Source organism: Rhinolophus ferrumequinum, chromosome X (genome assembly GCF_004115265.2).
Source record: "Rhinolophus ferrumequinum isolate MPI-CBG mRhiFer1 chromosome X, mRhiFer1_v1.p, whole genome shotgun sequence".
Taxonomy (NCBI): Eukaryota; Metazoa; Chordata; class Mammalia; order Chiroptera; family Rhinolophidae; genus Rhinolophus; species Rhinolophus ferrumequinum.
This window is the reverse complement of record NC_046284.1, coordinates 89261430-89284230: the sequence shown is the minus strand read 5'-3', so window position 1 is coordinate 89284230 and position 22801 is coordinate 89261430. Positions and strand designations below refer to the sequence as shown.

Below are 22801 nucleotides of genomic sequence, written 5' to 3'. Positions count from 1 at the left end.
GAGGGAAGAAAGAACTTTCTCTTCTTTAATAAGAGATTCATTTATGCATCTCATTCTTTTTATTCAAAAAACATTCCAAATTGGGAATTTTTTATTAAATGACTTTTGAATTTCCAAAGATTAGAGAAACCCATATTGCATGATGAAACTGGAAACTTTAACACTTTAACATAAATTTAAACACTGTAATTTTGTGTTTTACTCTTAGTGATAAATGCAGAATGCATAGATGGGAATTTGGGGTATGACATGTTTGATTTCAGGCAAGGCTTTGATTTCTCCTTTGGAACTAAATAGCTGAAAATTTATGAAATTGTGATGTAAAACATGGGATTTAAACTGCAATGTATTGTAATTACATTATGTTATAATTATACATATTGGTGTCTTTTATAAAATGATTCTAATATGATACAGATAATCTAAAAATTACATGAACCCATGGAAAATTTTTCACTTGAAATTTTGGGTATGGTTTAAAGGTATAATATCTGACACATCTTCCAGTTACTTTTAATTGCATTTTATTTTTATATAGTCTGATTATATTTTATAACATTCCTAATTGGCTTTAGACAAAATGTCAAGAATCTGTATTCGTGTAATGTTCTTTCATAATCATGAGACTCTAATGTACTTGTGATTACTCCTTGATCACCTGTAGGAAAATTAAAATTAAAATTTTTGGCTAGTATTGGGTGAGAAAGAGAAAAGCAGCCCTTGATATCCAGGAGCCAGCCTGGCACTATCAGCTAGCCTTGGTGCTGCTACAAGCTGAGCGGGCAGCCACAGCAAGGCCTTGGTGTTCTTCTGTTGAGTATCAATCTCAGACAAGGCCAGTCTGTGACCACAATGGATCAAGACAAAAACAAGACCACTCCATAACCACATCTGAACACAGACAGAACATGAACACTGTCCAAGGCACAAAATGTCAAACATGCCCCTCTCCTCGCTCACAGGAGTGATGGCTGCTTCTCTCTCAATTACAGTTGTAGCCTCGCTCTACTCTGCTCTCACTATAAGTGAGATTTATTAAGACACACAATCATAGAAGCACCCCCACCTCTGGATAGCAACCAATCCAGAGCAAGGCTCCAATTCCTTAAGCCCTCCCCAAAATTACCTAACACAAGCCCAAATCCTATAATAAGTCTTTTCTAACACCTGCTTACTTAGACATCCCATGGTTACTCAGGGTGTGTGTCTTCCCTCATTGCAATGAGTAATAAACCAACTTGTTCAATTAAAAAAAAAAATCAAGGTGACCTAAGAGATCAAACTATATTTTACAAATTTATTTTTACTTTGTTCAAAGCATAGATTCACACAGTACTATACAAATAATCAACTTGGCACAAACCCAATGTCAATGAATGCAAAGTTATTAAAATTCTAGTTCTGTGGTCAGTCGTTTTGATTATAATTATTATGTTTACAATACATGGGAAAAATGAAATTATAATACATTTAAATTTAAATACATTTTAAATGCATGCATACCCCATAGGATCAACCTTTATCCTGCCACTTACTATAATAGAGTCATCTGCAAAATAGCAAACAAATTAGGCTAACTAGGACCCATTGACAGATGAAATGAAATGAAATGAGAGCATAATTGTAGAGTCGATGTAAATGGTGCTTAACATCCAGATAAAAGTCACATAAAAACATTCAGTCATTTGAAAATGTCTAACTAGTCTGACTTTTTATAATGGCAGCTAATGATAGATCACATACGATAGCAACAATAGCATATCATAAACTACTAAATGCCAAATTTCAATTAATAATGAAGCACTAGGTGCCTGGTGTAATTAGAAAGAGCCCCAGGCCAGGAGATCCAAGGTCCGGGCTCTGTTCTAAGATGAACAAGCTGAATTTGCCTTTAGTCGCAGACTAAATGTCTGTCACGCAGGGTGTTATGCAGCTCCCGCTTCCCGCATAAGAATGCAGGATATGGTGAGGCCAAAAAGGAACAACGGAGCCATGAATAGGGGGTTCATACCACTATATTCTTGCTGACGGCCGGGTGAGACACAGGAAGTAGGATCCACAGGACCCTCACCATCTGCAATCTGCAATCCAGGCCTGCTAGCTCAGCCACAGCAGTTATGTCAGTGGCTAATGACTAACCAGTAACAGCTGAAGGCCAACCAGTCACAGCTGATGGCCATCTACTACCCGAGCCAGCACCTTTCCACATGAGGCTGAGAGCCTGGAAACTGCTCTCTGGGACTCTGTCCCCACAATGTCATAGACTAAGACTAAAGTCTTAGGCGTGGTAAAACATTGTTAGAGATCAGCTAGCCAACCCCTACATTACAGTCAAGAAAACTGAAGCTCAGAGAGGTAAGTGGAAATGAAATCCCCAACAGGAAGAGGCTTACTTTACTACTCCAGTAGGAGTATAGGGGTGACAGTATATTTTGCAAGATTTAACAATCTAGTTTATTTTTCTTTTTTCTTCTTTGTTTCCTTACCCCCCTCTCTGATTCAAATGCTCTGTTTTCCCATGGTTATACTTTACTTCAGCAGGAGTGTAGGGGTGACAGTATATTTTGCAAGATTTAACAATCTAATTTATTTATTTTTCTTCTTTTCTTTGTTTCCTTCCCCTCCTCCCTGATTCAATTGCTCTGTTTTCACAGAGTTACAGACATACCTTGTTAATCTGGTTAATCACCATAAGAAACTGTTTCAGCCCTTAGACCTCTAGACGCCAATAACCTGGCTGTAACTCCCTTGCAATTTTCCAGGTCCCAGATAACATTATCTCGGAACAAACTGGACACTAGGATGCATTTTTCCGGATGTCAGCATCCAGGTATCACCTGACTAACACCCCCTTTCCTTTATTCTGCCTCTTCTTATGTGCCTGTGAAACCGTCTGGCTGTTCTAGGAACGGAGAAGATGGCCTTTGAGACAAGAGTCAACCACCTTCCCAGAATGCTGGCATTTTGAATAAACCTCCTTTTCTTTCCACCAACCCTTGTGTCTCCAACTTTAGCTTTTATGAGGCAAGCAGCCAAACCTGAGTCTTTCAGTAACAGTAGTAAGGAAGATTTTCTCCTTGACCAGCAACCACCCAGCCAATGAGAAACGCCACAACTCAGACAATGAGAAGTCATCACCACCCTGAACTCTCATTCTTCTCCAATGGACTTTCACTCATAACGACCCCTTAACGTCCTCCTTTTCTCTATAAAGTAACACTCCCCTCCTTTGTTCTCTAGACTTGCCTATGATTTGCCATAGTTTACATGCTCCAAGTTTTAATTCCTCCACCGTGCCTGAATAAACTCATTTTTACTGGTAAAATAACTGGCCATTTAATTTTTAAGGTTAACATTACATGACAATTACAGTGCCTTCAACCCTGGCCCCTGCCCCACTTCTTGTAAATGATTCCTCATATACAGTGAGAACAATCATCCACATTTGCTTCTTCCTCATGGAGGTGCTGGGATGCTGACTAGAACTAACTGGTGTGAATGAATATGTGCTTGCTTATATTTAAAGGAACTCAGTAAATTCACTAGTCTTTGGTGGTTATTTGAGAGTAGGTGTAGTATCAGGCAAAATTGTGTTTCGCTATTTGCATAAATCTTCCCAATGCCAGGGTTTTTAAGCAAGTAGGACTGTGTTTCTCAATGGGAGCAGTATTGGCATTTTAGGTAGAACATTCTTTCCAGTGAGGGACTGTCTTTCCCATATTGCAGTGTAATACAGGAACTCAGCTCCCACTCCCCACATAAGAACACAGGAAATGGTGAGGCCAAAAACGAACAACAATGGAGACATAGAAAGGGGAGTCATACCACTATATTCTCGATGGCAGCTGGTCAAGACACAAAAGGAAACATCCACCAGTACCCCAATGTCATGCAGGGACTCAGCTCCCGCTCCCCGCACAAGAACGCAGGATATAGTGAGACCAAAAAGGAACAAGAATGGAGCCACAGATAGGGGGTTCATACCACTATATTCTTGCTGGCAGCTGGGCAAGACAAAGGAAGTAGGATCCACATGATCTGCACCATCTGCAATCTGCAATCCAGGCCTGCTAGCTCAGCCACGGCAGTTATATCAGTGGCTAATGGCTAATCGGTAACAGCTGATGGCCAACTAGTCACAGATGATGGCCATCTACAACCCGAGCCAGCAGCTTTTCACGTGAGGCCAAGAGACGAGAAACTGCTCTCTGGGACTCTGTCCCCACACAACGAGGGGTCTTCCTGCACCCCAGTCTCGCTGGTGGCCAGGCGAGACACAGGTAGTAGGATCCACACAATCCGCAATCCACAATCTGCTTGCTAACCACACTTGCTAGCCGCAATCCGCGCTTGCTAGCGTATGCACGGCAGTGATATTAGTGGTTAATGGCTAACTGGTTATAGCTGATGGCCATCTACTACCCAAGCCAGCACCTTTCCACGTGAGGTAGAGAGCCTGGAAACTGCTCTCTGGGACTCCGTCCCTAAGTGCACAATGTAAAATACATGGTTGGCCTCCAGCTGCTCAATAGCAGCAGTACCTTCTGGTTAGGGCTGGCCCCAGGGCAAGGCAATTTAAAACATCAAAATTAATGCAAAAATCCATGAATAAAATATCAAAATGCCAAAATGTTAAATAACGATAGACTCAGTATTACTGATTTTTCCTTTTTGGCTGTGGGGACAGATCCAGGAGTGCAGTTTCCAGGCTCTCGCCCTCACGTGGAAAGGTGCTCACTCAGGTAGTAAATGGCCATCAACTGTGACTGGATGGCCATCAGCTGTGGCTAGTTGGCCGTCAGCTGTAACCAGTGAGCCATTGGCCATGAGTATAACTGCAGTGGCTACGCTAGCAGCAAATGGGGGCTAGAAGAAGATGGTGGCTGAGCTAGCAGGAGCGGATTGCAGTTAGCACGGTGGGTTTGGTTGTCAGAGAAGCAGACAGCAGGTTGCGTTTCGTGTGGCCCCTGCTTCCTGTGTCTCCAACCCAGCCGCCAGCAAGAATGTAGTGGTATGACTCCCCTATCTATGGCGCCGTGGGTGTTCCTTTTTGGCCTCACCGTGTCCTGTGTTCTCGTGTGGGGAGTGGGAGCTGAGACCCCGCCTGACACCCTGCATGACATTGGCTCAGGCTCCAATATGGCTCAGCATGGCAGTACTGACCCTATCTTTATTTGAAATGTTGGCAAGAATTTTTGCATAAATTTCGATTTTTTTAAAGCTATTTCATTAAAGTATTACATAGTTTGACTACTGAGTTTTGGGGTGCCCCTTAAATTTTGTACCCAACGTAAGTGCTTCACTCACTTTCCCCTAGTCCACTGCCGCTCCCAGTCATTGTGACAATCCAAAACACCTTCATACAATTCCAAAGGCCTCCGTGGATTAAGAACGTCTGACATAGGGGCTGATTTTTCCTCATATAACAAGAAGTTCAGAGAGAGACAGCCCAGGCCTGATAACAGTGACGCCATAATATCAGTAGGGTTCTAGGGTCCCCTTTATTTCTGCTGCACTTACAAGGTGGCTGCTGTGCCCTGAAGAATTATGTCTTAGTTCCAGGCAGGAAAACAAAGGTAGAGCAAGGGCAGGAAAAACATGCCAACTGAGCCTAATTCTTTTAATTAGAAAAGTAACTTTCTTAGGAACCACACCCAATAGACCTTAACTCATATGTCATTGGACAGAAGTGAGTCATGTAGCCAGCCCTTGCTGCAAGGAGCCTGGGGATGTAAATATTTTTAAGTGGTCACATCTCCAGCCTGAATAAAACTGGTGTGTTCTCTGTGAGAATGAAGGGGAGGGAGAATAAAAGATGAACAGCTAGAAATATCTACCATGGGGGCCACATAGGATAATAAATGCTGGCTCTTCTTGGTGACTGCAAATTGTATCTTCTCTGCTTGTAATTTGATGGTCGGCCTGAGCAGAGCATTTTGAGGGTCACTTTTAGAATTACGGATAAAAACTGGAATGTTGTCTTAGTCTGGGCTCCACAAAAGCAGAGCCTGAAATAGGGATTTAGATGCATGTAGTTTGTTGGGCACACTCATGGGAGAAACCTGGAAGGGAGTGAGCGGAGCAGCCAAGGCAAGGGAAATGAGCCAAGCAAGAATGCATTCTCACATGAAGTTTTGCCTTGGCTGGATATACACGGAGCTATGAGCCTATATCAGAATACAAAGGTGCCTGCCTTGAAGAAGCTAAGCTTTTTACCCTTGTCAAATCAATCAACCCCTTGTGATGAAGGGACCAGGGTAACCTCCCAGGCTTCTCTGGGTGATACAATGTCCATTGGCCAAGAGCAACACTCCATAGTGGGTTACAGATGTGACCAGTTTGCCAAAGCATTTGTTGCAGCAGGGGCAGGGGGCCACCCTTAATGTGGATATGGGTAGGCACCAAGAGCATCTACTACAAATATTAATTTTGATATTTTCCAAGAAACTGCCTTTATTCCTACTTTTTTGTTTGAGAATGTAACTATATATATATATATATATATATATATATACACACACACACACACATATATATATACACATATATATATAGTTATGTAACTTTATATAGAATGTAATTATATATATATGTGTGTGTGTATATATATATATATATATATATATATATATATAGCTATGATTAAAAGCTATTGGAAAAACTGGCAACGAGTTGAAAATGTCTCATTATCAAGAAAAATGATTAACAGGTATCGACTTATTTTGTTGAACCACGAATCTAGAAAGTGCTTTATAATTTGCTATGGGTATTAACCAGGATCCAGTCTGTATTTCACAATCTCATCAAAGCATGTAAATATTTCATAGTCTTAGTGTCTCATTTAAAGCTCAATGAATATTTAATTGAAGTTGACCAACAAAATAACTGAAAGAATTATGTTGCATTTGTTAGGCCTCAAATGAGCCAGCTCTTCATTTTCTCAAGTAGTTGGAAGTTAAAATTATTCCAACTTCATGAAATATTCTACATAATTTTATAAGTAATTAAAGGGCTGCAAAATAGGCTTGAAAGGCACATATTGAGAAAAACATGAAATAAAAGGAATTTTCAGCTCTAAATGCAAAAGAACAGTTTAATATATTGTGGGCTACAACATTAGTTATTCAGTAGTGGATTAGTTTCAACTATTGTAAATAACCCTCATATTTTTTTAAACAACCATAAAGTTTATCTCTCCATTCTAGTTCAAAGCATTTGTGCTATTGGGTCATGCAATTTGGATCTTAAAAGCCATTTGGGAACCTGAGAGTTTTAAAATCATTATCATTCTTTGAAAGCTGATGCTCTCTCTAAATGAGTAAAAATTTGCTTTTATAAAAATTCCAAGTGACAATAAAAGTCTATCAATGACAATGATGGCTTTTAGGAGGATTGGGTCATGAAAGTTGGATAGTCATTGTCACTCTACTCAGCTCTTTTAAATAACCCTCATTTTGACAGAAGTAAAAGTACAATCTTTTCTTTGGCCCTTGCAAATTAAATATTCTAGAATGATGATGTGCAAACACCTATAAGATTGATATTACCAGGAAACCATGTGTGATGCATCCAAGTAAGTTAGCCCAGAAATTGTTTCTGAACTCTGGGTCCAGCACTAAGCCAGGTAATGAAAATAGTAATAAATAAAAACAGGAGAAATATTGGTCCATGTTCAATGTAGAGATGGCTTCCCGGGAAAGAAGCTTCCCTGCAGTCAGTTAGATTGCTGTTAAGTATCAGAACTGGGCTTCAAAAAAAAATATGTCTTCTAATTGATGGACCCTAACACTGATGACATGGGATATGTCACTCTACTGAATTGGAAGACATTTTCATTGGAATCAAAGTAGAGCCAACCGATCTATGTTAAGGCTGCTAAAAAAAAAAAAACACCTGATAAACAGCATACTAGGTTTGAATTCTTTATCTAGTCCTATATTATTTTTTAATTACAGGACCTAAATAATGTAATAACAGGCTCTTTTTTGGAGAACAGAACATGGGGTGGTGATACAGGGTTGTCGTAAAACACAGCATATCCATACAGCTGCCTTATGGGAAATAACTGGTCACCTTGGGATTTTTTCCCCCTTTGACCTTAGTTTCTTTTTAAGATTTTCAAATGGAGTGCCTTTGTCAGCTGTCAATATGCCAGTATATGTGTATGTTATGTGTACAAACATGCACACTAAAGTTCAGACTCTTGTCTAATAATAGCACCTCTTTCCTTCACTTCTACGATTCTTGCCATGTCACCCTTTGGTCCTCTGATCAGCCTGACCAGACTCTTAGTGTCCAGAGAAGGGCAGCTTATCCTGTCCAGGGGAGGAGATGAGAGAAAGGTTGATAAGCATTAGCCAACAAAGGTGAACATTTGGCATCTTTAAACCGAAGCACCTGGTCAGAAACTGGAGCAGGGATAACTTTTCTTTGTTTAGGGTACTTTTGTTCTTGAATGTGTCTTTTCAGAAGGACTAGCCTTAACGTTTACATTGAGGACTCTTATTTTCTCAAATATATTTAATTAGTACATGTAACATTTTAAGATTGCATTTTTCCCAATGTCATGTGACTTACCTGTTTATCAAAAGCTACCCAGGATGGTGTGTTACTTCCCACTTCTTTAGCAAATACACTGTATTTAGGCTTCATCTTTTGGTGGACAAGCAGTTCTCCACCTATTCCTGGTTTACTTTCACTCACCAGCATGCTAACATTGTTGCAAAAGCCCCAATGTTGAGATTTGTGAAACTTCTTCCTTTCTACCTATGAACAAGAGACAACATAAAATGGCCAAAGTTACCCTTTATGACTTTACTTATTTCTTTCAAAAGGTAAACACATTCACCATCATTTATTTTTCCCATTACAGAATACATATTACAGTGGCAAATAATTATGATCAATCTTTATCCATAAAGTTGTGTCACATTTTAAATTCAATTTATTTTAACAAATTCAAAACTTTGAAAAGCAATAATAATAAACCTAATGTTCCATGCTATTTAAAATATTTAAAAATAACTATTGCCGCAAGTGAACACTTAGAACATTAGCTTGCTAATTAGTCTATTCTCCTTATTTGCCAAGAATGCAAACGGGGAAAAAATTCCTGTACTTCAGAGTAAAAATGTAAGTTTCCCCACAGAAGTCTAAACATTATTTTCACCAAATAGAGAATAAAATCTTTTCCTCATTAAAATAAATATAACAGGAAATTCTTCAGAGCTGACATTCTCCTCCTAATTATAGAACCTTGCCCTCCCTCTTGCTCACTCCCCTCCCATCTTTTCTGGGGATCTGGGCATAGAAAGGAAAGTCCAGATAATGCTACCAAAGGCTGGCAAAGATGTGGGCCAACATCAATTTGCATGCACTGCTAGTAAGAAAGTAAAGCAGAAGATTCCCTCTGAGGAGAAAGATGACAAGGCTTAGCAAAGTGAAAGGTATATATATGTACCCTACGGCCTAGCAAGTCCACCCCAAAATATCTTTTGTGCTGCGCAGGAGGAGCTATATATCAGATGATTTGTTACAGCAGTGTTTGAATGAGTGAAAAGTCAGAAACAATCTAAATATCCATCAATAGCAGAAAAGATAACTCAATTGTGTTTGTTTTATATAAAATGGAATATTAATACAAAGGTCTAAAATTACATGTATCGATATGGATAAATCTCAAAAAAATGTGAAGCAAAAACAATAGGTACTAAAAGGGCACATAAAATTTTATCGTTCCACATATATAAAGCCTGAAAATATTTTTAAAAATACAGTGTTATTTATGGATAATATAAACATGGAAATTATAAGTAGCAAATTCCAGACAATGTAATATCCATGATAATATATTATACAATAAATATCATATATCTTATCATAATGAACATCTGTGTACCCCACAGCCATGTATAAAAAATAAAACATTTCAGAGTTCCCTCTGAACTCTGAAGTCCCTCTCAGAGTTCATGCCCTTGTCTCCCTCTCTAGATACACCTGAAATCTATGTAATTTTACTAACAATTGTCACCTCAATAAATTAAAAAATAAATAAATAAATACAAATAACAAGTGTTGGTGAGGTTGTGGAGAAAAGGGAACCTTGTGCACTGTTGATGGGAATGTAAATTGGTGCAGCCAGTATGGAAAACAGTATGGAGGCTCCTCAAAAAACTAAAATTAGAGCTGCCATATGACCCAGTAATTCCACTTCTGGGTATTTATCTGAAAATGAAAACACTAATTTGAAAAGATATACGCATCCCCTGTGTTCACTGCACCATTATTTACAATAGCCGAGACATGGAAACAACCTAAGTGCCCACCAATGGATGAATGCACAAAGAAAAATGTGGTATATATAATGGAATCTTATTCAGCCATAAAACAGAATGAAATCTTGCAATGTGTGAAAACATGGACAGACCTTGAGGGCATCATGCTAAGTGAAATAAGTCAGTCAGAGAAAGACAAATATCGTATGATCTCATTTATAAGTGGAACCTGAAACAAAACAAAACAAAACAAAACCCTGAGCTCATAGATACAGAGACAAGATTAGTGGTTACCAGAAGTGGAGGGTTGGGGGTGGTGGGCAAAATGAATAAAGTTATAAAAAATTTCCAGTTATAAAATAAGTCATGAGATGTTATTTACAGCATGGTGACTATAGTTAATAATACTGTATTGTATATTTGAAAGTTGCTAAGAGAGTAAATATTAAAAGTTCTCATCACAAGAAAAAAATTTTGTAACTATGTATGGTGACGGATGTTAACTAGATTTATTGTGATCATATATATATATATATATATATATATATATATAATCATTACATTGTACACCTGCACCTAATGTAATATGTCAATTATACCTCAATAAAAATAAAAACTAAAATACCCAATATTAAAAAGAAAAGGCCTCATTTCCTCTTAAAGTGAAGGCAGCCAGGAAGAATGGGGAAGGGCCTGAGCAGCCCTGCCCAAGGGAGCCAGGCCACAACAGCCGCACTGAGCAGATAAACAGCCCAGCTTGAACTCTACGGGAGGAAAGCTACAGGCAGTGGTTAGGATGGTGAGTTGCAGCCTGGCTCTGTCCCTTACAGAATCCATTGCCAACACTTCTACCAGCCCCTCAATACCCCCACCTGCACACACACTTGGTGATATCTCTTGGAGGAGTGAAGGGTCCCAGCCCCTCCCCAGCCCAGGATTCCAGTGCTGGGGAGAGAAGTCCCCATAATTTCTGGCTGTGAAAACCAGCGGAGATTATGACCGAATGAGACAGAGGGCAGCTCCTCTTAAAGGGACCACACACAGACTTACTCACGGACAGAATCACTGGCTCAGAGCTCCAGCACTGGGCAGCAGCTGGAGAGGTGGCAGGGACATATGGGGTGGTGGGGAACTGAGTTGTCTGGCTTTAGGACAGGGCCTGGAGGGGCAACTTTCTCCTGGATGGAGGAGCTGGGGGAGGCCACTATTTCTTTTTTGAGCCCTCCCCATTCCCTGTGTGCAGACACAGGTAGCCACCATATCTGAGTCTCCATCAAACTGGCTAATGCCATTCATTTGTCATGGCCTGGTGCTTCGAGACCCCACCCTGCCCAAATTTCAGGCACACCCAAGCCACTTCCAGCGGCTTTTTTGTAACAAACGGCCTGCCTTGGCTCATGCTGCAGACTTTCCTATGGTCTCTCAAAGGCTCTCAGAACCCAGACAAGCAGCAGCTGACTTGAGCGTGTCCTGTACCTCTGGCTGAGCCGCCCAAAGCCCAGCACTAGCAGCAGCCGGCCTTGGTTTGAGGCTTAGGCTCTCAAGACGCATCCAAGCACAGCACGTGTGGTAGCCATCTGCAGATTTCTTTACGGCTCCTGCCTGATGGCCCCGGAGGGGCACTCACTACAACTGAACTTGACATGTAGCAGGTACCCTCCCAGGTATCCCTGGGGATGGTGCCGCCAGTGGCCAGCTTCTAAATGAGATGGAGCATCACGCAGCTGCCTCCAAGGACAATACAACCAAGGGACAGAATGGGCAGGCACCAGAGTCCTGCTGAGGCAGATCCTGCTCTGTAGGGTCAGCCCCTGTACCACAACTCCTCCACTGTAGTCACGGCCAGTCTTCAAAACCAGTGAGCCCGAGGGTCAGTCCCTCACATTGATGTGCAATTATCAACCAAGGCGAAACTTTAAGAGGAAGTCACACACAACTCATACAATGGACACACCTAGAGTGTGCCACTGAGCTCCCACAGCATACCTACTTCATAAGGCCACTCTACTAAGACCAGAAGACATACTGTGTTCCCCCGAAAATAAGACCTAGCTGGACAATCAGCTCTAATGTGTTTTTTGGAGTAAAAATTAATATAAGACCCAGTATTATATCATATTATATTAGACCCAGTCCTATAGCAAAATAAGACCAAGTCTCATATTATGTTATACTATATTATATTATTATATTATATTATATTATTATATTATATAAGACCCAGTATTATAGTAAAATAAGACTGGGTTTTATATTAATTTTTGCTCCAAAAGACACATTAGAGCTGACTGTCCAGCTAGGTCTTATTTTCGGGGAAACACGGTAGCAGCCCTACTTAATACATAGAAACAAACACAGGGAGGCAGCCAAAATGGGGAGACTAAGAAACATGTCCCAAATAAAAGAACAGAACAAAGCTCCAGAAAAAGAATTAAACAAAATGAAGACAAGCAATCTACCAGACGGAGTTACAAATACTGGTTATAAGGATGCTCAATGATCTCAGGGAGAACTTCAACAAAGAGATAGGAAACATAAAAATGAACCAGGCACAAAAAAAGAATCCAATAATGGAAATGAAGAATACATTACAGGAAATCAACAGATTACATGAAGCAGAGGATCAAATCAGCAATTTACAAGATAAGGTAGCCAAAAACACCCAATCAGAACAACTAAAAGAAAAAGAATACAAAAAATTGAGGAAACTTGAAGGGCCCTCTGGGACAACCTCAAGCATACCAACATTCACAACATAGTGGTACCAGAAAGAAAAGAGAGAAAGTAAGGAATTGAAAACCTATTTGAAGAAATAATGACAGAAAGCTTCCCTAACCTGGTGAAGGAAATAGATATACAAGCCCACAAAGTGCAGAGTCCCAAACAAGATGAACCCAAAGAGGCCAACACAAAGACACATCATAATTAAAATGGCAAATGTTAAAGACAAAGAAAGAATCTTAAAAGCACCAAGAGAAAAGCAGTTAGTTACCTACAAGGGACCTCCCATAAGACTATCAGCTGATTTCTCAACAGAAACTTTGCAAGCCAGAAGGGATTGGCACGAAATATTCAAAATGATCAAAAGCAAGGACCTAGAAGCAAGATTCCTCTACCTAGCAAAACTATCATTTAGAATCAAAGGACAGATAAAGAGCTTCCCAGACAAGAAAAACCTAAAGGTGTTCATCACCATCAAACCATTATTATAAGGAATGTTAGAGGAACGTCTTTAAGATGAAAAAAAAAATGAACTATAAGATGGCAATAACTACCTACCTAACAATTACTTTCAATGTAAATGGATTAAATAATCCAGTCAAAAGACAGAGGGGCTGAATGGATAAGAGAACAAGACCCTTACATATGCTGCATACAAAAGACTCACTTCAGATCGAAAGATGCACAGATTGAAAATAAAGGGATGGAAAAAGATATTTAATGAAAATGGGAACAAACATACAAATGAAAGTTGGAGTAGTAATACTTATAGCAAACAAAACAGACTTTAAAACAAAGACTATAACAAGAGACTGAAAAGGACCTAGTAATTCCACTTCTGGGTATTTATCCAAACAAACTGAAAATGCTACTTCAAGGGGACATGCTCATCCATATGTTCACTGCAACATTATTTACATAAGCCAAGATATGAAGGCAACCTGGGTGTCCCTGAATGGATGAATGGATAAAGAAGTGGTACATATATTCAATGGAATATTACTCGGCTATAAAAAAGAATGAAATCTTGCCATCTGCGACAACATGGATGGACCCAGAGGATACTGGGCTGAGTGTAGTAAATCAGACAGTGAAAGACAAATGTCATGATTTCACTTATAGGTGGAATCTAAAGAACAAAATAAATGAAACAGAGACAGACTCATGGATACAGAGAACATTTGGTTGATTGCCAGATGGGAGGGGGTTGGAGATAGGTGAAAAGGGAAGGGATCAAGACGTACAAATTGGTTGATATGCAGTAGTCATGGGGATGTAGGGTATAGCATAAGGAATATAGTCAATAATATTGTAACAATGTATGGTGTCAGATGGGCACTAGATTTATCTGGGTGATAGATGGGACGGGGGTTGGGGGCAAGGTGAAAAAGGTGGAGAGATTAAGAAATACAAATTGGTAGTTACAAAATAGTCACAGGGATGTGAAGTATAGGGAATATAATCCATAATATGGTAATAACTATGTATGGTTCCAGGTGGGTACTAGTCAGGGAGATCACTTCCTAAATAAATGTCTAACCAGTATGCTGTATACCTGAAACTAATATAAAATAATATTGAATGCAAACTCTAATTGGAAAATTAAAAAGAGGGGGTAAGATAAAGAAGAATAAGAGGTTCAAATTTCCAGGTATAAAATAAATAAGTCTTAGGGATGTCATGTATAGCATAGGGAATATAGTCAATAATATTGTGATAGCGTGGTACAGTGTCAGATGGTCGCTGGACTTATCATGGTGATCACTTCTTTAGCATAGGGAATATAATCAATAATGAGGTAATAACTCTGTATAGTGCCAGGTGGTTACTGTTGAATAACTATGATGTACACCTGAAACTAATATAATATTGTATGTTAGCTATATTTTAATAAAAATCTTGTGGAAAAAAAAAGAATGGCAAGAATTAGAAAGCTGGATGATATCAAAGGTTGGAGAGGATATAGGGAAACAGGAATACTAGTATTTTGTTGATGGGGAAGTTAACTGTCATTTTGGGAAGCAATGTAGTACTAGGAAAAATTGGGATGTGTATTCCTTCTGATTCAAGAATCTCACTCCTGGTTACATATCTCAGAGAAATTTTCATGGTAGCCAATACATAGATATATATGAGGATGTGTCATGATATTCTGGGGAAGTTGGTGGCAACATAGACATCCGTGTTGATGGAATGGATAAGAATATATGGTTTAATGGGTAAGTACACTATGATGGATGTTAACTTCACCTCACTGCTAAGAAGCAATAAACCAGATGTATTAGCTCAGGCTGACATAATAAAATTGCATGGACTGGGTGGCTTAAATAACAGGAATTTATTTCTCACAGTTCTAGAGATTTGGATGTCCAAGATAAAGGTGCTAGTCAATTCAGTTGCCCAGTAAGGATTCTCTTTTTGGCTTGCAGACTGCCCACTTCTCACTGTGTCCCCACATGACAGTGAGAGAGAGAGAGAGAGAGCGCGAGAGAGAGAGAGAGAGAGAGAGAGAGAGAGAGAGAGAGAGAGAGCGCGAGCAACCTCTCTGGTATCTCTTCTTAATAAGAGCACTAGTTTCATCATGGGGGCCCCACCCTCGTGACCTCATTTAAAACCTAATTACCTCCCATGGCCCCATGTCCAAATGCCATCACATTAGGGCTGCAACATATAAATTTCGGAGGGACACAATTCATTCCATAGCATCAGATGTGCATGCAGCAACACAGACAGATCCTTAAAACATATTGTCAGGTGAAAAATAAATTATATATATGGCCCACAATATAATTTATATATTTTTTAAATGCTACATATTTTATAAGGATACATACAAATTCAAGAATGTACAAAGATATTTGTATGGAAGCCTACATAAAGTGGAGAGGGAATGAGATTAGGGAATGATGAGGAATAAAATTACATAAAACATGAGAGAGACCTTGCACAGATTAATGATGATATTGTGCCAGAAATGGAGGAATAGAATTAATTCACTTCTTTGCACCTAACATTTAAAAATATGATGGGTTGGAATGAGAGGTGAAAGACAAGCAGACTAGACAAGCTGCTAACATAGCTAAGCAGACACACACAAGGTAAAAAAGGCCTGCACAAGGGTGAAGACAATGGAAATGGAAAGAAAGGAACATCCTATAAAACAGGGACACTCTATGTTTGAGGAAGGGCAAGTTTGATTGTTTGTTTTCCCAAATCATTTTAGACTGATACTTTTGTAATATGCAATAAATTACAATAAATTGAAATAAAAAACAATGACATAAAAACTTACAAGCCCACTGATCATACCTTAGATATCATGGCAAATTGCTATATAAGTTTCTATATAGCATATCAAGTCAAATTACTATGTAAGTTTCTAAACACTCCCAATGTCACAAACACACATCACACTCTGAATAGCACCGCTATAGTGGACATCAAGTAAAAAAATCAACATCTGTGATTGGATGTATTAAGAAAGATTGATTAGAGGGTGACTTAAAAGTTTTATGTCAGCCTCACTTCCACTTTGAAAGTTGGGGGGGGAAGGGAGGAAGAGGAAAAATAATAAGGAGGACAAAGTACTTCCACCACCTGGCTCCTTAGCCTACATACTGCACAGCTCCCAAGCATGGTTCTAGCAGCACAGGCTGTTTCTCATGTCTGAAATTGCTGAAGGAGACTAAAGTAGTGGATTGCGCCTGAAGCACCCTCAATAAGACTAGCCCTTCCTTTCTTGGTCACCATCACAACAGCAAGGGGAAGAAAAGGAACTGGAAGAAGCAAAGGGTAAATGAGGTATACCTGTCAACCCACCCATATACATACGCGACTGCTATGAAGTCTTGTCAGCACATTTTTATCCAGGTAGTCACAATGACTAAGAATACCACACAACAGGGCCTTTTTATTTTAAACGTAAAATCCACTAGTGCTATGAAAATTGAGGAGAAACCACAATATATAAAATTCAGAAGGTAGTTCAATCAAGTTCCTGCTAAATTGATAAGCAATTTCTCTATCCAAAGAGTATTAGCTAGATAACTTCCTAAGTATTTCCAATTTTTTGCTAAATAAAATAAAATTAGCCAGACCTAACTCTTAGAAAGAATACTTTAGCATGAAAGGAACTATTACTAAAACCTTTCCAAAACTTTTGGTTTGTGAGTTATGAATTCACACATTCAAACCAAAAACAACAAAACACACACACACACACACACACACACACACACACACAGACACACACTTCTTTAAAGTTCAGTAATGCCAATTTCTACTGTCATTCTAATCAGCACAGCAAGCAAAATTCCATTTCTGTACTACTGGAGTATTAACTTGAAATTTCAATTCAAAATTCAATACCTTAGAAACTAATTGCTTGAGGATTTGTTTGGTATGATGTAAAAGTCCATAAGGTACCTGTTTCAAATGTTTTCTCCTCCTGACACAAACACACAAGCTGATATTTGCTACATTATAATCTCTTAGGATCACATGTCAACCAGCCCTTTGACCTGGTGACTGTGAAATGTTGCTCAGTCTAAGTCCAAAGAAATTAGACAAATGTCTTAGCAAATAATAAAGTCAGTTACATACTATCCCCAGATCCAGCACTCCTTGATATCTCAACTTCTAGATCCTATCGCATTTATGACACAACTATTGAAAAAACAGCAACCAAATTCAGACTCTCCTTGATGTTTCACATTAATCGATAGCTGATTATCACCACCTCTTCCATGTTGCTAAAGATTGGAACAGCAATTTTATCACATGGTTGGATTGATTAATGAATAATCAATAATTTGTCAGGACCGCTACAGAAACCATAAAGCTAACCCAAACTGAGAATCAGGCTATAGTCATCAGCACGAGTTGTTTATCCATTTATAACCTCTCTTTCAAAGCACATCAGAGTCTCTTTGTTTCTTTCTAGGGAGAATTCCATAGCCCAGATGCTTAACAACCATATGACAAAGGCAGGAAGAGTGAGGTGCTTGGTAAGAACCTGACAGCTCATTAGGGCCACCATGAGCTAGAAGTCTATCTTTGCAGATGTGAATATGATTCTGGTAGCCATAATAGCTAATATATGTAGCACTGTTCTAAGTACTTTAGAAGCATTAAATTCTTTTAATTTCTCAGAGCAAATCTCTGAATAGGTTTTATCATTATCTCTATTTTATAGATGGCGAGACTCAGGCACAGAGTTTAAGTAATTTTCCCAAGCTTACTCAACTGGTATAGGTGATGAATTCAAGAGGTAAACTCAATACCTGAGCCCTTAAGCATTAGGCCTTGCATTGTTTGTGCCCTTTCAGAGAAAAGTAATAGGTCTTCCCTTGATTAAATCATCAGGGTTGAATCGATACTTTTGCTTTTGACAAACGTATTAATGAAAATGACCACCATGACCTGGAAGGGAGGGATTAGATCAGATCATTGTACCTAGACTCAACCCCTTAAAGTGGGACATATATTAGAGAGTGATGTAGAAACCCTTTTATAGCCACCAGCAGTTACTGGAAATTTGGGAACTGAAGAGAGCCAATTAACATTTAACATTTCAATGTACATTAACAATACTTTTCTAACTACCCTGTTTCCTCGAAAATAAGACCTAGCTGGACAATCAGCTCTAATGCGCCTTTTGGAGCAAAAATTGATATAAGACCCGGTATTACATTATATTATATTATATCACATCATATTATATAAGACCCAGTCTTATAGTAAAATAAGACCGGGTCTCATATTAATTTTTGCTCCAAAAGACGCATTAGAGCTGATTGTCCAGCTAGGTCTTATTTTCTGGGAAACACGGTACTTCTTGAGGTTAGTGGAAAATATGATATAGAATTACCTGTAACTATCATTCTTAGATATTCCTGCCTGATCAGGTTTAGGACTAGTTTGCTTCTGTTCCATGAATAGTTTTTTTTCTCCCTTCATATCATATTTATTTTAGAAATTCATTTTCTCTTTTCTTCTTTTCTGTACTTTTACAGAGAAAAAGAAGTCACTCAGCAAACATTGTGAACCTCCCAGAGAAAATAACAACAAAATTGCTTCGGGTATAGTGGGATCTTAGAGTTCAGAACCGTAAGAGCAAGAAAGCTATCATTACTTATTGATAAAGCTAAACTACTCAAAAAGATACCCCAAATGTAAAAATGTTAAAAATCCATGACAAAAAAACTTCAAACATTTTTAAGCTAATTTTCTTCTCTTTCCAAACCTAACCTGGAAAAGTATTGTGCTAATGATTCTTAGCCATCAACTCATTCTAACAATAAGATTGGTGTTATATATTTAATAACGTATTTAAATCAGTAGAGTGGAAAATAAAATTTAAATTAATACAATCTAGAGAGATATACAGTGCCTTCCTCAGAAAACTCTGATTTTTTTCTTCTAAATAATTCAACTCAAAGCACCAATCAATAAAAAGAATTCTAAAGACTTCGTCAAGTCAGTTAAAATCACTGACTCATTGCAGCTGATTACTACATCCATTCCCAAATTCCTTCTTCCTTGCCCGTCTCCATTCAGAAGTCAGAAAAGGCCAAATACTCCACTTGTTTCCTCAGTCTCTTTTTCAGAAGTCTGTTCTGGGATTCTGGAAAAGGCTCCTGTCCTCTTGAGCCAAGGGAAAAATTCAGGTGATGCTGTCCCTAGCTCATCTCTTCTTGTCTTCAGATGTATACATGATGCCAGGAGCTGCAGCATCCAACTTGGGATCATGGGCAGCAATGTGGAAAGGACTTCAGAGATGCTGGTGCAGACAAAGCTAAGCCTTTAAATGTATGCCAGCAGTCACCTACCTCCAAACTTCCTGCTTGGTGAAAAAAATAAATCCCTGCTTGTTTAAGCCTCTACTGGTCAGGTATGCCATTGCAGTAGAATGCATTACAAAGTAATGGATTTAGTCTCTAAAAGCTGTGCTTTAATACTTTTTTACAGAATATTATTATTAAGTGATCTACAGGGTACTTTATACATTGAAGAAAATAAATCTCTTCTCAAACTTTGAGTGCAAATAAATAAATAAATAAATAAACAAAAAACTTTGAGTGCAACAAATATTAGTAAAATGTATCACCTTCACTGACTTAAGGAATCCATTTGAGATTAATTTTAGAATTTGTACAGAGGGGCAACTGGTTCCACTGAGACCAGAAGAACAGAAAAGCTAAAGGCAGCTGTGAGTTGTATACACATGGACAGTTCGTCTTCATATGGAAACCAGGAGTTCATGATCTGGCCCACTACCTTCGTTATGGATATTATGAAGGAAAGTCTACCTCAAGGTAAAACTAGAGAATTTTTCATGGGATGGAGGTGAGGGTGAGAGAGAGAGAGAGAGAGAGAGAGAGAGAGATTGAGAGTCAGGGGTAGGTAGGCTGAAGTGAGCTCCTCATAACATTGAAGTTCGGCACACCTGTAATAACACACTGGCTATAATAGCATCTGATGGAAACTTATGGTCAAAAAAGTTGACACCAGAAAACAAAGTACGTGCAACAGTCTCATGTCACTTCTTTCTCCCACCCAGCAAAGAGTCTGTAGGCTTTAGAGACCATGGACCACTAAGGGTAGGACCTATGGATTCCAAAATCGTGGGTCAGAGTGGAAAGGTGGGATACAAGACAACACAGCTTCCAACTATACTGGGTAAATTGCTAGAGACTTACAGGGACCGAGGCAACCTCGTCCCATAGTTGTGAGGACAGTGAATGATAGAAGCCCAAGGGTAGGAGAGGGTGGTAATTGTGTAATTGTGCTCAGTATCTTTTAGGACTGGAATCTGAACATCTTCATCGACAGTCCCATCTTCATCAACAGTCCCTGACCCCAGAAGAGTAAGGATTAAAACAGAACTTATAACAATCTGATACTCATGAAAACTGTATTTAAAAGTGGGAAAGATATAGGGACCTAGGTGGGAATGAGGTTTCTGCACTTCATTTCAAGTGGTAAAACACTAATAGTAATCAACCACAGTCTACAGAAGTCTACACATACATACTGTAACATCTATAACAACCACTGTGAGAACTACACTGAGATACACTGACAAACACTATAAATAAACCAAGATGGAATCCTAAAAAAATATTCCAGTATCCCACAGGGAAGACAAGAAAAGAGAAACAAAGGAAAAGGCAGAAAATAGATAATAATATGTCAGACATAAGCATTAGCATATCAATAATCACCATAAATGCAAGTGATCTAAACACATTAATCAAAAGAGATTTGCAGAGTGGATTAGAATAGCATGACCAACTACATGCCATTCACAGGAAACTCATATCAAATTCAATGACATAGATCAATTGAAAGTAAAAGGATGGAAAAAGATATACCCTACACGAAACAAGACACTATACACTTAAATGTAACATTCAGGGAAAAGAAGGGAAAAAAATGCTTAAAAAAAAAAAGAGGAAAAAGACAGCTTGCAACTGCAGCACAGAAATCAACTCACAGCACAAACACGGAAAATCTGTGACAACAAAAACATAATAGGAGAGAGAGTAAAGGTCTGAACCAGCACAAGGGAATGGAGAAAGTAAAAATACTGAAGAAAATGAAATACTCTAAATATGAAACTTTCTTTTACATGAACTTAATGGTAACCACTCAAAAAAAAATCGAGAACCGCAATATATGACATAAAAAAGAAGAAACAGGAAAAAGCAATAGAATACCACTACACTGAAATAATAGACAGCAACAAAAAGGCAAAGAAACAAGGGAGACACAGTCCTACAAGAAAATCAAAGATAGAATGATAGAAAATCCTCATATATTAATAATCACCCTAAATATAAATGGACTGAACTCACCAATGAAAAGGCAAAGAGTAACAGATTGGATCAAAAAACTAAACCCAAACACACTGCAAGAGACACATCTCAGCTACAAGGACAAATACAGACTCAAAGTGAATGCGTGGAAATTGACACTCCAAGCAAATGGTATTCAGATAAAATCAGGTGTAGCTATACTGATATCGGATGAAACAGACTTCAGGATAAAAAAGGTTACAAGAGACAAACATAGACATTTCAAAATGATAAAGAGGATAATACAACAAAAAACATAACAAAAAACATATTTATGCCCGCAATCAGGGAGCGCTGAAATATACAAAGCAACTACTAACAGAACTAAAGGGAGAAATTGACCAGAAGACAATTATAGCAGGGGACCTAAATACAGCATTGACAGCTACGGATAGAGCATCCAAACAGGAAATAAATAAAGACATCAGCTCTAAATGACACATTAGGTGAAATGGACATAAGTGACATTTATAGAGTACTTCATCCGAGAACATCAGACTATACACCTTTACAAGTGTACATGGAACATTCTCAAGGATAGAGCATATATTGGGACATAAAAGAAGCCTCAGCAAATTTAGAGAAGATTGAAATCATCCCAAACATATTTTCTGATCACAAGGCTTTGAAATTGGATATCAACTGGGAAAAGAAAGCAGAAAAAACACACAAATATGTGGAGATTAAACAACATACTCTTAAAAAACGACCGGGTCAAAGAAGAAATTACAGGAGAGATCAAAAGATACATAGAAACAAATGAGAATGAAAATACATCCTACCAAAATTTTTGGGATGCAGTGAAAGTAGTTTTCAGAGGGAAATGTGTATCTCATGAAAGGAAAAACAGATAAATAACCTAACATTACACCTTAAAGAACTAGTAAAAGAAGAACAAATGAAACCCAAAGTCAGCAGAAGGAAGAAAAAAATAAAAATCAGAGCAGA

The 22801-nt window shown here is 38.5% G+C and overlaps 1 protein-coding gene across 1 annotated transcript in view; it reads right to left on the bottom strand.

Moving 5' to 3' along the window:
• The window catches only part of EFHC2 (EF-hand domain containing 2), a 239729-nt gene that overhangs the window by 180205 nt on the left and 36723 nt on the right, over window positions 1-22801 (bottom strand). The window contains 1 exon segment of the mRNA XM_033122963.1: window positions 8578-8766. Coding sequence (XP_032978854.1) covers window positions 8578-8766 — 189 coding nt within the window.